Below are 16,844 nucleotides of genomic sequence, written 5' to 3' on the forward strand. Positions count from 1 at the left end.
TTGACCCTGACTCTTTTCCTAGTTTTCATGCCCTGCCTTTGCCTAGTGTACTCTGTTTGTTGATCAGCTGACCTAAGCCTATTTTTGACCCTGATCTTGTTTCCCGTTTTGGATTTGTCTGTCAGACTTTCATAAAAAAAATTTTTAACTTCAATTGTATCCATCTCAACTTTCTCTCACATGACAGTATTGCTGTGAGTCATGCTCCAGATTTTGTGGAAGATTTCATGAAAAGGCATTTCCACATAATACAAAAAAAAAAAAAGAATAGGATAATAAAAAACAAAAACCCGCAAACACACAGTGTTTTTTTGTTTGTTTTTTTTTTTTTTTTTAGATTTAGACTTAAGTTATTGAAGCCTGAGAGTGAACCATAATGGGGGTTCATGTGTAGCGCTAATGACAACACTAAAAGCTGTTTCATCTTTAATGTACCATCCCAACCCTCAATGCCTGAAATCTATTGAGTTGTCCTCCTGAATTTGCTTCTCAAATCAAGTCAGTTTTTAGGGTCTTATTGTCTATGTACACATAAATTAGGATGTAATTGTTAAGATAAAGTGCAAACAGTGCAACACGTGTTCTGAGTCAACCTACAGCTTTAGTAGTACTTTAATAAGTGTAGCACAATACAATAATAATAAAAAAAAAAACAGTACATACTGCACGCTACACAGACAAAAGCAGCAGTATCAGGGTAAACTAGACAGCATAATTAGACAAAACAGAGCAGACTGACTGTGAAAATTGCATGTAATTGTACAGCTTGTCAGGTTTATTACACCTTGTCTGTACTCTTTTTTCTGAACCTCTCAAAATCTTTCCATATAAACTCACTCCTCTTTATGCAGCATCAGTGGAACATGGCCTAGCAACGATGTCCCAGCTGTATTACCGCCGTACTGGTAACTCCTCATATCGAGACCGCATCCCTCTGCGGATTGTGCGGGCCGAATCAGAATTATCCCCCCTAGAGAAGGCCTACCTGAATGCTGTAGAGAAGGGTGACTATGCCAGTGTGAAGCAAGCCCTGGAGGAGGCTGAGATCTACTTCAAAATCAACATCAACTGCATTGACCCACTTGGCCGCACAGCCCTACTTATCGGCATTGAGAATGAGAACCTGGAGATCATCGAACTCCTGCTCAGTTTTAATGTATACGTGGGTGACGCGCTGCTCCATGCCATACGCAAAGAGGTGGTGGGTGCTGTAGAGCTACTGCTCAACCACAAGAAGCCCAGTGGGGGCATGCAGGTAGGACCTACAGATCCTAAGAAAATTATATCTGTTCTAAAGGAGATCTGTTAAGCTGTGTGATGTCTTTGAAGGACAGCCTCATTATCAGAGAACTTTCTGTTCCTTCCTTCCAATTGAAGATTCTCTCTTTGTTTCTAATATGCACAGTGTTCCATGTTATCTCCTAAACAAAGTTTTCCTGCATAATCTGAAAGGACCATAGTGTAAATTTGAGTGTTAAGAGACACCCTGTTTTAACTTGCTTCAGCTGTATCCCTACCCAAGAATTGTGGAATTCCTCTTCTTATAAAATCTAATGTTTTTCATTAAAATGACATTTAGCCACTGCTATCCCTTTACCTAAATAGCTTATTCAATAAGCAATGAGCCCATTGGCCCTGAAAGGTTGCCTAAATTGATAACCATGCCATCTATCATCATTGCAATGCAGAACATATTTTTTATATTAAGAAGCTGCCTGCTGGCAAATGCATCAAATCTATCTTTCTGTGGCTGGAGGTGAACATATTGTTTGTGTCAGTTCTTTTGAGCTCACTGGAATGATATATTTCATCAGCAGTACATTTGCCATGCATTTGTAAAAAGAACTTGAATCATGAGTGCAGTGACATAAAATACAGATAATCCATTAAAGAAAGTTTTCCATCCCACTAATTTTGCATGCAGCTTCCTCCAGCTCTGCAATAAATCTGAGGAATGCTATGCTGCTAGATTTCGGCTGTCTTCTTGTTGTCTGATTAAAGATGGCTTGGCTAGGTAAATACTGAAATAGCTCTGACAAACAGCTTGACACCCCGGCTTCACACATGCAACCCGTTTCTGACACCCCCGGATGTAAAATCTCAGGCAATTAAACACAGCATGGTTTCTCCCCAGTGATGTGATGTGCCTTCACTTCCGAATATTGAAGGATACTGTTTGGTGTACAGATGCAATTCCATTATACTAGTTCATAATTTTTTATATATTGTGAGGCAATTGTTGCATAATAGCGCTTATTACACAACATCAAAAGTGGTTTTGCAAAAACAATATACTATGATTTTAAAAATATAATACATACTGTTTAAAAATAATGACCCTCATGTTCAATAATGCAGTTTTTTTGTCAGGCTTGATACAAATTTTGTCTTATTTGTACAGACCAGTTATCTTTTACACTTTTATTTTAATGGGTTACCTTTAAGCCAAAGAGTTCAGTTCAGTGTGGGAAATATCATTTTGTTTTTCAATAAAATTTTTAAATGAGTTGATATGAATTACACTAGTCCAATTTTTCTCACAGGTGCCTCCTATTCTGCTGGACAAACAGTTTTCTGACTTCACCCCTGACATAACGCCCATTATTTTGGCTGCTCACACCAACAATTATGAAATCATCAAGCTTCTGGTGCAAAAGGGTGTTTCGGTGCCCCAGCCACATGAGGTGCGCTGCAATTGTGTGGAGTGTGTATCTGGCTCAGATGTGGATAGCTTGCGGCACTCACGCTCCCGTCTCAACATCTATCGCGCACTGTCCAGCCCATCATTGATCGCCCTGTCCAGTGAAGACCCATTCCTCACGGCTTTCCTCCTCAGCTGGGAGCTGCAGGAGCTCAGCAAGGTGGAGAACGAGTTCAAGGCTGAATATGAGGAGTTGTCGCACCAGTGCAAACAATTCGCCAAGGACCTGCTGGATCAGACACGCAGCTCACGAGAGCTTGAGATCATACTCAATTACAGAGATGACATAAATCCTCTGGAGGATGAGGGCAACAACAATGATCTTGCCAGGCTCAAACTGGCCATCAAGTACCATCAGAAGGAGGTGAGATAACCCTGCAATATTCTTTGCTGAAAAGTTTTACTAAAATTGCAGGATATAGTATATTTTCTATGCTATATTTTCTAAAACCTGAGTGTCTTAAAATGAGCATGAAAACCATTTTAAAAAATAGAGAGATTTTGTTCAGATTCATTCATTTTACCTGATTGTAACAAGAAACAGTGACTTTTTAACAAAAACAATTTTAATCTCTTCCATATTCATCTATAATTTGCACACACGTCAGATGTTTATTTCTCAGACATTTTGAAAAAGTTTCTCAGTCCTGTTAGATGACTTTACTAGTATTACAATTACTATGAATCATTCTATTCTACTCAAGGTCTTCCATAACTCTCTAATGCTCTGTTTTTAAGGCAATACTGTTATTTTACGTGAATCTATATTGCCCCCTTCTGCACAAGAAACACACTGCAACCTAATTATAGACATTCGGTAATAATTTTAGACAGAATTAAGAGGAATGTGTACTAAACCTAATATATTATAAGGACGGCACATACAGATTAAATATGGCATGAATTTACTACCATATTTGCTCATTCTATTTAACTACTCCAAACAACACTTATCTTTCCTTCCTTGGCTGTCATTATTCTAACTTGAGGTTGTCTATCACATTTGGTACAAGTGCTTAATCAAAACCTTTTGTGTTGCTTTCAACACAATCAGTGTGTTAATACATTTAACACATGCAGTGTGTTAAACATTTCCACACAGAGATGTGTTAAAAACAATAATAACAATAAAAATTACAGAGGTGTGTTGTTTATACTTTTATTCCCCTACAATCCTAAAATGCAATTTGTTTGTATGCTAAAATTCTAAAAATGCTCACAAAATAAACAAACAAATTCAAATTAATTTGACATTTATTAAAATCATTTAAACATTTGACAGATGTAAGAATTGGAGTTGATGCATCTTCTTACAAATCTCCTTGCCACCTATAATGACGGGAATCCCACTCGCTTGCATTTGAAAAAAGAGCAACAAGAGTGTTGGTTAGTTGCTAGCTACAGAATATGGGCAAATGCCTTTGGGCTTCAACTGAGAAATTGCATTACAGAATTGTGGAAATGTGACCTCCACTCTCCTAATGAACAAAATGGTGCTGTAGCCTCACCAAGAAAATCTAGCTAACTTGCAGATATTTATATTCCAGCCTTTTTGCACAACTTAATTAAGTCAACCAACATTACAGAGATAGTGGAAAGCATTACAACCTAAACCCCATTCTCTCTTTTTGTCACGTTAACCTTGTGAAGAACTTTTGGCCTCGATATTACTGAGCTAGCTACGTTTCCGTTAGCCACTGACTGTCTGCACCTGTTAACCAGCATTAATATTCACCGAATACTTGAAGAAACACAGCTCTAACTCATCAGCCTAATGCTAATTACTACAGCTTGTCTTGTCCAAAACTCTTGATAAATGTAGTTAACCTTAGCCCACTCTTTGTATTACATCATAGTGAATAGCTGTAATGCTAGGTTATCGTTAACTTTCAAAAAGGTAATGGGAATGTCTAACATTGCGATAGGTAAAGTTAATTATCACTTGTTGAGTTACTGTTTTCCAGTGAATACATTTTCGAGAGCTCCCTGCTTAAATATCACAAACTCAGCCAGGCATTTTCAGCAGCATTAACACTAAATAATGAGGAATGCTAACTTACCTGTGGTTATTTCGTTTCCTCGCCTTAGGACTCTTACTCCGCTATCACAATCAAAAGGTCAAAGCAACCAACATTCACTTTGAGACAAGTTCAGAGTTGGATGATGACGTCGGCAGCACAGTCCGCAACGTCATTGGACAATAATTTAACACATGTTGTGTTGGTCACTCGTGTGAATTTTTTTTTAGCACATTTTTTATTTATTGGATAATTTAATGCATGTGTTGAAATAATAATAAAACAAAAAGTGCATAGGATATTAACACATATGACTACAAATGCAATACGACTACAAGAATGATGCTTTCACCCATAACAGTTTATTCAGCTTAACCTGATAATCGTGGATCATTAGCTAAAAGTTTAAAGCAGTTTTACAAATTCTCATCATAATCAGTGATTTCAGGCTTGTGAGGCTTATAAGACTAGTGTTAACTTAGAGCCCTGTCAGCACAGTCAGGCATGCTGAGCTGTGCTAATATTAGATGTGACAGAACAACAAAGCTGTCCCAAGATCAGTGCACAATCTCTGTTACCATGGGAACAATGGTTACTGGCGATCCCTAACAAAGACCCCCATGGAATAAGCATAAATATTTACATGGTCAGGCAGCCATCGTAAAGCAAAAGCTGGCAGCTCAAGGCTCACCTGAGACAAGTTAAGCTGAAGATTATCACAATTGTGTGTGTGTGTGTGTGTGTGTGTGTGTGTGTGCCACAGGCGATTGCGTTAAGACTTCACAAGAAATCCATTAAAATGTGCCAATTAAATGTTTACCAAAGTGTCATATCACTCTTGGTGGAATTCAATATTTTTTGTGAATCAAACAATAAATATCTCACTGCAGTATTGTGCTGTTTGATCATTAAACTCAAATTCTTTGCAGCACATAATTTAGAATCATGCCCAGATGCACGGCTTCACTGGGAGTGAATAGAGTATGGGCAGATGCCCCCCAGATTTTACACATGAAAAAAAGTTTACTGTACTGTACCGTTATGATGATTGGTAGACCTCTCAAAGGAGCAGAACCTCGTAACTAGCTGCCAATCTGTAAATCCAGAATGAACATGACTGACATTTCAACTTGAAGATATCTGACCCAGTTGGAATTGCATGGAGCCTAATGTAGTAGTAGTAATTTGTAAATAGTATAAATAAACTGTGATATAATTTCTGTTTGATTATTTGGATTCATTTCTGAATAGTCTAGCTAGCTGTCATTTCCTTCTTCAGCTAGCAGCTTAGCTGCTTTTTGGGACAAAATAGACACCGCTATTGTTTACCTGATTGGAATTCGCAAAGAAATGTAGAGATCCAATATTAGCCTTTACTGAAGTGATGGAAAGGCCAAAGTGTAGATAAAGAAAGGATCTGCTCATGATCCAAAACATACAAGCTCATCTGTGTAGCATGGAGGTAGTGTCATGGCTTCGGCTTGCATGGCTGCTTCTGGAATGGGCTCATTAATCTTTATTGATTATGAATCTTTTGTTGGTAGCAGCAGAATGAATTCAGAAGTCTAAAGAAAAATCTGCCAATTTACAGAGAACTACATCCAGTGTAATTGGGATGCAATTTATCATGCGATCGATAGATAGATAGATAGACAGACAGACAGACAGACAGACAGACAGATAGATAGATAGATAGATAGATACCTTATTGATGCTGAGGTGAAACTGCATTATTAAAGTAGTGGTATAAACAAATATTTCCATATAAAAAATCACACCAAAAATAAGATAAAGATGCACACTCAAAAAACAGTAATTGAGTCAAAAAAATCTATTGTGCAAGAAAGTGTGAAGGTGCTTTCTAAAATGCTCCATAGGATAGAACTATTAATGCTACTACTTCAACTATAAAAACTGCTACTACTACTACTGCTACTACTACTACTACTAATAATAACAATAATAATAGTAATTTTGTGAGCCATGCACCCAGACTCAGTGAACCACACATTCATATAAGCAATCACAGGAAATCAAAAGGCAAATGGATTCAAGAATGATTTATAGTTTCACACATTTGCCAGTCCGTTATGGAAGAATGATTTTAAATATCAAAATTCCTTGATAACTTTTGTTCAGACAGGTCTCAAGATGACGTGAACCAAATTTGGTGAAGATGGGACAAAATTTATAGGAGCAGCAGCAAAAATGGCAGTTACATGTAAGCATTTTTAGCATGTTGTTTTAACTTTTGACCAGTAGGTAGTGCTGTCATGAAATTTGTTGCATCGCGTCATGGTCCTGAAGCTGCATACCAAGTTTGTGTCAGTGCGCAAAGTTGTTAAACTTCCTTTTTAGTTGCTTCACCGTCAGATTTATTGAAACATTTTGGGCAAACCATTTGCAGTCTTCAATTTTTTCAAAATAATTTGTGTGAGGCTTACTCTGGAGATAATATGTGCCCAGTTTGGTAATGACTGGATACAATTCGTAGGAGGAATAGTGAATTTTTTTTTTGACAAAATCCCAGATGTTAGACAGGAAGTACACTTGAATTTCAGATGTTAGTATGCATTATACTCCATGGAATTATAGGAAAAAGGAGCAGTGAATTTAACACAAATACTTTAAATGATATAAGGAAAAAAAATGAAAGTTGTTACAGTTCTTGACCACAACGTGGTGAAGTCATGCAACATCTTGGGTACATTCAAGGCGTGGTCCTGAAGATATGTGGATGCATTGTTGAGACACACACTCACATCTTGGTTTTTTGCATGTGCCAATGTTTTACAGGAGAATAGTTTTGAATATGCAAAATTCATTTGATAACTTTTGTGAGGCTTTCTCTGAGGATGATGTGTGCCATATTTGGTGATGATTCTAGAGATCATCTATGGGCTGCCATAGACACCCTAGTCAGAAGAAAAAGAAGAACAATAAAACATAGAATAAGAAAAGGGTGCCTACACACCATCTGTGCTTGGCCCCCTAATAAGAAGAAAATGGAAAACAACAATCGGGTGCCTGTGTACCTTCAGTGCTTTGCCCCCTGATAATGACCCAAAACAAACAACACAACAAAAAACTTTATTCCAAGGAATAAAGTGGAATGTTTTAGACTGGCCAAATCAATTACCAGACCTTAACCCATTTGAGCATGCTTGTCACCTCCTGTAGAGGAGACTGAAGGGAGGTCTGCTACCAAAGGTGTCATGTTCTAAGTTGTTTAACACACCTAGATGGATATATCAGCTGAAATTCAGCTGGAATTCAGTGTATAGCAAAAACAGTAGAATGGACCTTTACAGCGTGTATATACTGTAAGCACCAGCCACCACTGTGTGTGTGTGTGTGTGTGTGTGTGTGTGTGTGTGAGAGAACAGTAAACATTTGCAGTAATCAAGGAAAAATCTTTTTTTTAACTGTTTTGGAAAAAGTTTTTATTTGCATTGAATAGTCAAAAGGTTTAGTCACTAAGGTCAAAGTTAGTGTTAGGTGTTGGCTTAGCATTATTCATATAAAATATACACGATAATTTACACACCAATTCCAAAAAAGTTGGGACGCGGTGTAAAATGTAAATAAAAACAGAATGCAATGATTTGCAAATCTCATAAACCCATATGTTATTCACAGTAGAACATAGAAAATATTTCAAATGTTTAAACTGAGTACTATGTACTATTGTAAGAAAAAAATAAGGTAATTTTGAATTTGATGGTCGTAACACATCTCAAACAAGTTGGGACGGGGGCAACAAAAGGCTGGAAAATGAGTGTTACTAAAAAGAAACAGCTGGAGGGTAATTGGCAAGAGGTCAATAACATGATCTGGTATAAAAAAGTGTATCTTAGAGAGGCAGAGTCTCTCAGAAGTAAAGATGGGCTGCGGTTCACCAATGGAACAATTTCAGAATAATGTTCCTCCATGTAAAATTGCACAGACTATGAATATCTCATCATATACAGAACATAATTTCATCAAAAGATTGAGAGAATCTGGAGAAATCTCTGTGCGCAAGGGACAAGGGTGAAAATCAATATTGCATGCCCATGATCTTGGGGCCCTCAGGCGCCACTGCATTAAAAACAGGCATGATTCTGTAATGGAAATCACTTCATGGGCTCAGAAACACCTCCAGAACTCATTGTCTGTGAACACAGTTCGCCTTGCCATCCACAAATGCTGGTTAAAGCTCTATCATGCAAAGAAGAAACCATATGTGAACATGATCCAGAAACGCCGCCGTCTTCTCTGGGCCAAAGCTCATTTAAAATGACTGAGGCAAAGTGGAAAACTGTTCTGTAGTCAGACGAATCGAAATTTGAAATTCTTTTTGGAAACCCTGGACACTGCATCCTCTAAACTAAAGAGGAGAGAGACCATCCGTTTTTTTTTTTTTTTAATCAGTGCTCAGTTCAAAAGCCTGCATCTCTGATGGTATGGGGGTGCATTAGTGCCTATGGAATGGGCAGCTTGCACATCTGGAAAGACACCATCAATGCTGAAAGGTATATACAAGTTTTAGAGCAACATATGCTTCCATCCAGATTCCATCTGATCTTTACTTCTGAGAGACTCTGCCTCTCTAAGATACTCTTTTTGTACCCAATCATGTTACTGACTTGTTGCCAATTAACCTAATTAGTTGTAAAATGTTCCTCCAGCTGTTTCTTTTTAGTAACACTTACTTTTCCAGCCTTTTGTTGCTCTCCCAACATTTTTTAAACATGTTGCAGGCATCAAATTCAAAATTACCTTATTTTTTCCTTAAAATGGTACATTTCCTCAGTTTAAACATTTGATATGTTTTCTATTTTCTATTATGGGTTTATGAGATTTGCAAATCACTGCATTCTGTTTGCATTTATATTCTACATAGCATCCCAACTTTTTTGGAGCTGGGGTTGTACATGTCAGTAGAAGTACCTTACAAAGATAATAAAACCAAGATTCTATGTTGCAGAATGTCCAAGTTTTGCTTTTCTGCAGTCTGTCACAGATGTTATTCTAGTAATAATAAACAGTAGTGTTTCAGAATCTGCTCGATTGTGGGAGCAGCCAGCTAACATGGCATAGCTCACAAATTCCATTACATCATTCAGAGCTCAGATTTTACATGGCATAAAGAGCCAACAAACACCGAAGAATGAAACGTGTAATTTTTATATTAAGACAATTAAAGCTGCACTGTGGAATCACGGTGACTTTTTCATACATTGTTTACATTTGAGTTGATTGAGAGGGCTCATATTTCCTTTGAAATTCTCCTATTGAGCATAGTTCTGTTCACACACAATTTAAAGCACAAGTACCTGTTCATCCAAGAGCACTGTTTGAGCAATGTATGATGACCTGTCAGGATGTGGTTAGTTATATCAGCCGTGCCTCATATGCTGTGCAGATGGCTGCACAAAGGTGTAGAAAGTTGATCCAGCAATTTGAATTTCATGCCATCTGATCAAAACCAGACTGATCAAGCTGGAGTCACTAGGAGTACTTTTATTTCTTGAAATGTCATTTGTGTTTCATTATCCATATTGCATGAATTCTCTTAGACAGGGCTTTGCTTTTATAACTGGCACAAACTACAAGAGGTCTAATGGTCTGAAGATCGATCTTATCAGGATAAAACTGATAAACTAGTATTTTTAGATTATGGCAAAGATTGCAAAAGAATTAGTCCCCTATGATGATCTTTGTGCAATGTGTTTTTCATTTTCTTCCCTTTCAAAACAATTGGGATTGTTCAAAACGTTCCTTTACTACCTCAATGATACCCAGTTGTTTTACTAAAATATAATATAATATAAGTACATTATATTAAATATAATATAAACTATAAATTAAAGTTAAATAATCTATACAAATACAATACAGTTAATTCTGATTTAAAATATATTCTTTATCTGTTTTGTTTATACATACTGTATATATGGTCCAGACACATTTAGCTTGACTTCTACTGAAAATTTTATAAATGTCTTTGTTTTTTCTTTCTCTTGTGATTAGTTTGTAGCACAGCCAAACTGTCAGCAGCTTCTAGCATCCCGCTGGTATGATGAGTTTCCAGGTTGGAGGAGACGCCACTGGGCCGGCAAGTTTGTCACATGCATTTTCATCGGCCTCCTGTTCCCTCTCTTCTCCATCTTCTATCTGATAGCCCCCAAGAGTCACTATGGCCTTTTTATCCGCAAGCCCTTCATCAAGTTCATCTGCCACACTGCCTCTTACCTGACCTTCCTCTTCCTCCTTCTTCTGGCCTCCCAGCATGTGGTCACCACAGACTCGGGTCGGCAGGGTCCAGCTCCCACCACTGTGGAATGGATGATACTGCCTTGGGTGCTCGGTAACTCATACCAAGTCCTTTAATTAAATATATCCAAAGAATACAAAAAAAAAAAAAAATACAGACTTCTAGCACAAAGTGGCATGTTTGGCAAAGCTGTTAACAAGTGGGAAGAAATGCAAATGAAGTGCTAGAAACATAAAATGGGTGTGATGTCTTGTGAGCTGCAAAATTGATATAAGTTTTTAACCTCACTGTTTGTAGGATTTATATGGGCTGAGATCAAACAGATGTGGGATGGAGGCTTTCAAGATTATGTCCATGATTGGTGGAACCTTATGGATTTTGTCATGAATGCTCTCTATCTAGCCACTATCTCTCTAAAGATTGTAGCTTACACAAAGGTAAGATAATAAATTATAGACTATTGTGCTATACCCAACATTTCATTTACCAGATGCCCTTATCCAGAGTGACTTACATTTATCTTATTTTTTATACAACTGAGCAGTTGAGGGTTAAGGGCTTTGCTCAAGGGCCCAGCAGTGGCAGGTTGGTAGTACTGAGATTTGAACTCACAACCTTCTGATCAGGAGGCCACTGTCTTAACCACTGAGCTACCACTCACCCAACACTAAGAAACGTTTTTTTTTTGGTACAGTAGATAGGGTTACATTTTCTTGTCATTGAAATGGTGCTCAAATACAGTGATTTTAAAAAAGTCCAACGTTAGATTATTGTTGACTTTCTTTTCTCTCCAGTACAGTGACGTCAAACCCAGGAATGATTGGGAGATGTGGCATCCTACCCTGGTGGCAGAGGCACTATTCGCCATTGCCAACATCTTTAGTTCGCTGCGCTTGATCTCGCTCTTCACAGCTAACTCCCACCTGGGTCCTCTGCAAATCTCTCTGGGCCGCATGCTACTGGACATCCTTAAATTCCTATTTATCTACTGCCTTGTACTTCTGGCTTTTGCGAATGGCCTCAACCAGCTATATTTTTATTATGAAACTGAGGCTTCAAACAAGACAGGGAACTGCAAGGGTATTCGCTGTGTACAGCAGAATAATGCATTCTCCACGTGAGTGACTGCAGATCTTAATAAATTGTTTGTTAAAAAAATAATCTGGGCTCCATGCTTGTAGGGAAACAGTCTCTATTCTTTGTGCTATTCCAGGTTATTTGAAACCCTCCAGTCTTTGTTCTGGTCCATATTTGGCCTCATCAGTCTGTATGTGACCAACGTTGACCCAGAACACCAGTTCACAGAGTTTGTTGGAGCCACCATGTTTGGAACCTATAACATTATTTCTCTGGTAGTGCTTCTCAACATGCTAATTGCCATGATGAACAACTCGTATCAACATATTGCTGTGAGTCTTATGTTTTCATTTTTCCTGAGGTAATGTCTTCATGCCGACACAAACACAGTTTCATGTTATATTATATTAGAACACTTCATGTTGCTAATATTTTTGGGTGTAGGCCAATTTTATTCCTGTTTTTATGGTCAGAAATGAATGCATATGCACAGACATGGTTGAAGCTGCACAACGGGGGTTGTAACATTAAAAATCTGCTGCGAGAGTGGGGTTTTCAAACCCACTATAGTTAAAAACTACACTAACATTACCACCCATCAAGATGCTCTTTCAGAGCAGTCACAAGCCCAGATCACTTTTCTTGAAGCAATGGTTTAAAAGTCCTGTCCAATTTCTGACAACCTAATTTTTTTGATGTACACTATTTATGTCACCCCATTTTAGTATAAACATGGTACTTATTTTATCCAATTCAAACAAGAACAAAGAGCCAGGCCCTTGCTGTGTCATTACATACAGAGCATCATCTAATCTTTCTGCAGTTATTCAACAAGCAGAATAAGATCACTGCTGGCCTTAGAGTTGCTGCTTCCCTATTTTGTGTGTGTGTGTGGAGATGTGTTTTTTCCTCTGAAACTAAAGGCATCAGGCTTAATATCAAAAGTCAGTTTATAGCAATAATAGTAATAATAATAATAATAATTATAATAATGCCACTTCACAACAAATAAACTATATATATATATATATATATAGTGTGTGTGTGTGTGTATATCTTCACTTGCATTCATCTCCATCTTGAAATCGTGATATTATATATATATATCACGATTTCAAGATGGAGATGAATGCAAGTGAAGATAGATTTTAATTAATACCAAAACAACACACAAAACAAGAACTATGAATAGGCAGCAAAACATTGAGCCAAAGTATAACCGTGAAACAAAGACCATAAACACAGCAACATAGACAACAGTAAAGAAAGTCAAACGTACGACAAAGAGTGCAGTACAAACTGTGACAATATACACATAGGTGCTCGTTAACATGATGTGAAAGACTTCAATATTCATGGCCATTGACACTCCCTTGCATACAGCCTTTCTAAAACAAAAATGTCACACAAAACTTAAATAAATGTGTTGTTTTATGTGAATGAATGAACAAGATTGTTTTCACAGCATGTTGTTACAAAGACTCTGGTCTAAATAATCCAGTACTCAAAAGTCTTTTGAAAATATATTTAGTATGTGTTTTATCTCAATGTCCTTAATAATATATTTTTTATTAACCAAGTTTAAACTTGATTTTCTCAAAAATATAAACATGTACCTACATGCTGCTCAAATATTACTGTAGCAGAATTTGTGCTGGATATAGTGTAATTATAGATTTACTATTAATATGTTATAAGTAACTGAAATAAGAACAAATGTCAGGGCATGTCAAAACATCTCCAGGATAAAAAAGCCTCAGACTTTTAAGGGTTAAAAGTCTTACCCAGTAACACACTATGCCAAAACTGAAAGAAATTCCAGAAATGATGAGGAAGAAGGTGATTGAAATACATCAGTCTGAGAAGGGTTGCAAATTTTATTCAAAGGCTCTGGGACGCCAAAGAACCACAGTGAGGCCATTATCTCCATTTGGAAAAAACTCAGCACTGTAGTGAACCTTCCCAGAAGTGGCCGACCTTCAAAAATATGCTGGATATTTATTTGTTTTGTGTTTAACCTTTTCCCCCCTCATTCTGTCTTATTTCCATAAATAATGCTTTCTTCTGCTACTTCATAGGATCATGCTGACATTGAGTGGAAGTTTGCTCGAACTAAGCTATGGATGAGCTACTTTGAAGAGGGAGGTACTTTGCCTCCTCCATTTAATATAATTCCCAGCCCTAAGTCTGCATGGTACCTGATCATGTGGATCAAGAAGCACATCTGCAAGAGGACAAGATCAGAGAGAACTGCGACTTTTGGGTCAATTAGTGTAAGACTTTTATCTCTTCTATTTTGCTGAATTAATAACCTGCATCAAATTATTTTGGATCATTGCATTTGAAAGCAATACAGTTTTAGTGTGGAAATTTCAATATGTAGTGGTTTAAGCATGATTCTTCTGTACTAACATCAATGCTGGGAGCCTCATTGCCAAACCAGAGGCTGTGAAAGTGTGGTTAAGTCAATAGTCAAGCCATTTCCATTCTCCCACAGAGGAGAGCTGCAAGGAATGTCCACATCAATCACCAGTATCAGGTAATGATGTCTTTTTCGAAGCTAATACCCATTATTTCTATTTACCTTTGTGCTATATATCAAATCCTCTGATGACTTACTGTTGTGAATATATTCCCCTTTCATCTCTCATGCCATAAATTAGCTTGTGCCTTTCCCACTCCTTTCTCTAAATTTGGTACTGCAGATGCTTTTAATGCTCTGTTAGGCCAGGTTGAAAAGTCAGACCTCATACAGTCTGATTTCATATTGATGGCTATTAGCCTTCTCTTTTCTTGTTTGGCATTCTTGCAGGAGGTGCTGCGAAACTTGGTGAAGCGGTACGTGGCTGCAATGATCAGAGATGCCAAGACAGAAGAAGGCCTAACAGAGGAGAACTTCAAGGTAAGCCTTTTATATAGTGGCTTCATGGTGCGGCAACAATTGAATAAACCATGTCTCATTTTTTTCAGGAGCTAAAACAGGACATTTCTAGTTTCCGATATGAAGTGTTAGGAATGATGAAAGGAAACAAACCTTCCAAAGGAAGTACAGGGGCCTCAAACATGGCCTATTCTGACCATCCTATGAAGTGTTCAACATCTCCTACCGGAGAACCACTGAAGAGCAAGCTTAAACTGTTTAATGTCACTACCTCTATTCTTCAACAAAATTCAAAAGCAAATACAAAGAATACAGAACACTACCTTGCTAATGGGTCCATCCGTACACCATCAGAAACCACGTCAAGCAACAGGACAAGTGGTTTCTCTGGATTGTATCACCAAATCTGGCATAGGGGGACAAACGATCCTGGCAGGATTTATTCGGTGTGTGAAGAGGTTGGAGAGTCAGATACAGAGGAACTGGGGGAGAAAACCAAGAATGACAAACCCTCTGAGCCATTCATTATGAAAAAGGCCAATGAAAATGAAATGGATGAAAGCAGTAATGAGACAAAAGAAGTGCACAAAATGATAGAGGAAAGAAACAGATTTTCTGACATACCATGTATATGTGACAAAGACGTGAATGACGAGAGTACTGAAAATTATGAAGAAATCAGCAGATTATAGTAGCATACAACCACTATGAGAGGGACAATCAGACACCAGTTAAGGCAAACTGTAGTAGCTTCTTTGGGAATCAACTTCTCTGAACTGTTACAGATATCCATTCTTCAGTCTTTAAGATTCTAGAGAAAGGTGTTGATTGAGACCATAAACAGTAAACATTTAAAATGTACAGGTTGCCTGAATCACCAATATAGTGCATGTACATGCCCTGCTGAGGATTTCTCTGAAGGAGACTCAGGGATGACTGTCATTTTGGGAGTATTCTAGGGATTGGAAGCTATGGCCACAAAAGGATATGTTGACAGTAATTTCTGTCCATTAGCACCTTTGTTTGACTCTGTGGTTTCAACTTGGTATACATATCTTAGCAAGCTTTTATAATCAATATTCTACTGGTTTAATTGCTCATCACAATAAAATAAAATTGCAGGTGTAATAATGGAAGCATCAGAAGCAATTGGCCAGGTGAGGCTTTTCTTAATAGAGTTTTGGAACTATTTAAAAATTTTCCAGAAACATCTGTATAATAAATATTGGCACAGGCATGAGCCCACAGAGCAAAATAAAACATCTTCAAAAGTTTTCAGGATGGCTGCCTGAAGCTGACCAATGCCTGTTCACTACCCTGAAGTTTCACATACAGTTGTTCTCATAAATTTACATACGCCTTGCAGAATCTGCAAAATGTTAATAATTTAAAAAATAAGAATAATAAGAAGGTTCATTAAAATTGCATTTTGCTTTTTTATTTAGTACTGCCATGAATAAACTATTTCACATAACAGATGTCCACAAGACACAATACTAACTGAATTAACACAAATGAATCAGTTCAAAAGTTTACATAGCCTTGATTCTTAATACTGTGTGTTGTTACCTGGATGATTAATGACTGTTTTTATGTTTTGTGATAGTTGTTCATGAGTTCCTTGTTTGTCCTGAGCAGTTAAATTGCCCACTGTTCTTCAGGAAAAATCCTCCAGGTCCTGCACATGTTCTTTTCCAGCATCTTCTGCATATTTGACCCCTTTCCAAAAGTGGCTATATGATTTTGAGATACAGCTTTTCACACTGAGCACAACTGAGGGATTCATACACCTTAATTACAAAAGGTGCAAACATTCACTGAGGCTCAAGAAGGCAACACGATACATGATAAGAGCCAGGGGGATGTAAAGTTTTGAACAGGATGACTGGTGTAAATTGTTATTATTTT

General features: G+C 37.5%; 1 protein-coding gene across 1 annotated transcript; it reads left to right on the forward strand.

Annotated features, from left to right (window-relative positions):
• The first annotated feature begins 877 nt into the window (after positions 1–877).
• trpc4a (transient receptor potential cation channel, subfamily C, member 4a) lies at positions 878–16,708 on the forward strand. The gene is made up of 10 exons (XM_053644659.1): positions 878–1,255; positions 2,544–3,065; positions 10,735–11,071; positions 11,276–11,415; positions 11,773–12,095; positions 12,192–12,387; positions 14,134–14,328; positions 14,553–14,594; positions 14,868–14,957; positions 15,026–16,708. The coding sequence occupies exons 1-10, from the start codon at positions 878–880 to the stop codon at positions 15,626–15,628; spliced, it is 2,826 nt and encodes a 941-aa protein (XP_053500634.1). The 3' UTR covers positions 15,629–16,708.
• The last annotated feature ends 136 nt before the right edge of the window (positions 16,709–16,844 follow it).

The sequence above is a fragment of the Ictalurus furcatus genome, chromosome 16 (genome assembly GCF_023375685.1).
Source record: "Ictalurus furcatus strain D&B chromosome 16, Billie_1.0, whole genome shotgun sequence".
Taxonomy (NCBI): domain Eukaryota; kingdom Metazoa; phylum Chordata; class Actinopteri; order Siluriformes; family Ictaluridae; genus Ictalurus; species Ictalurus furcatus.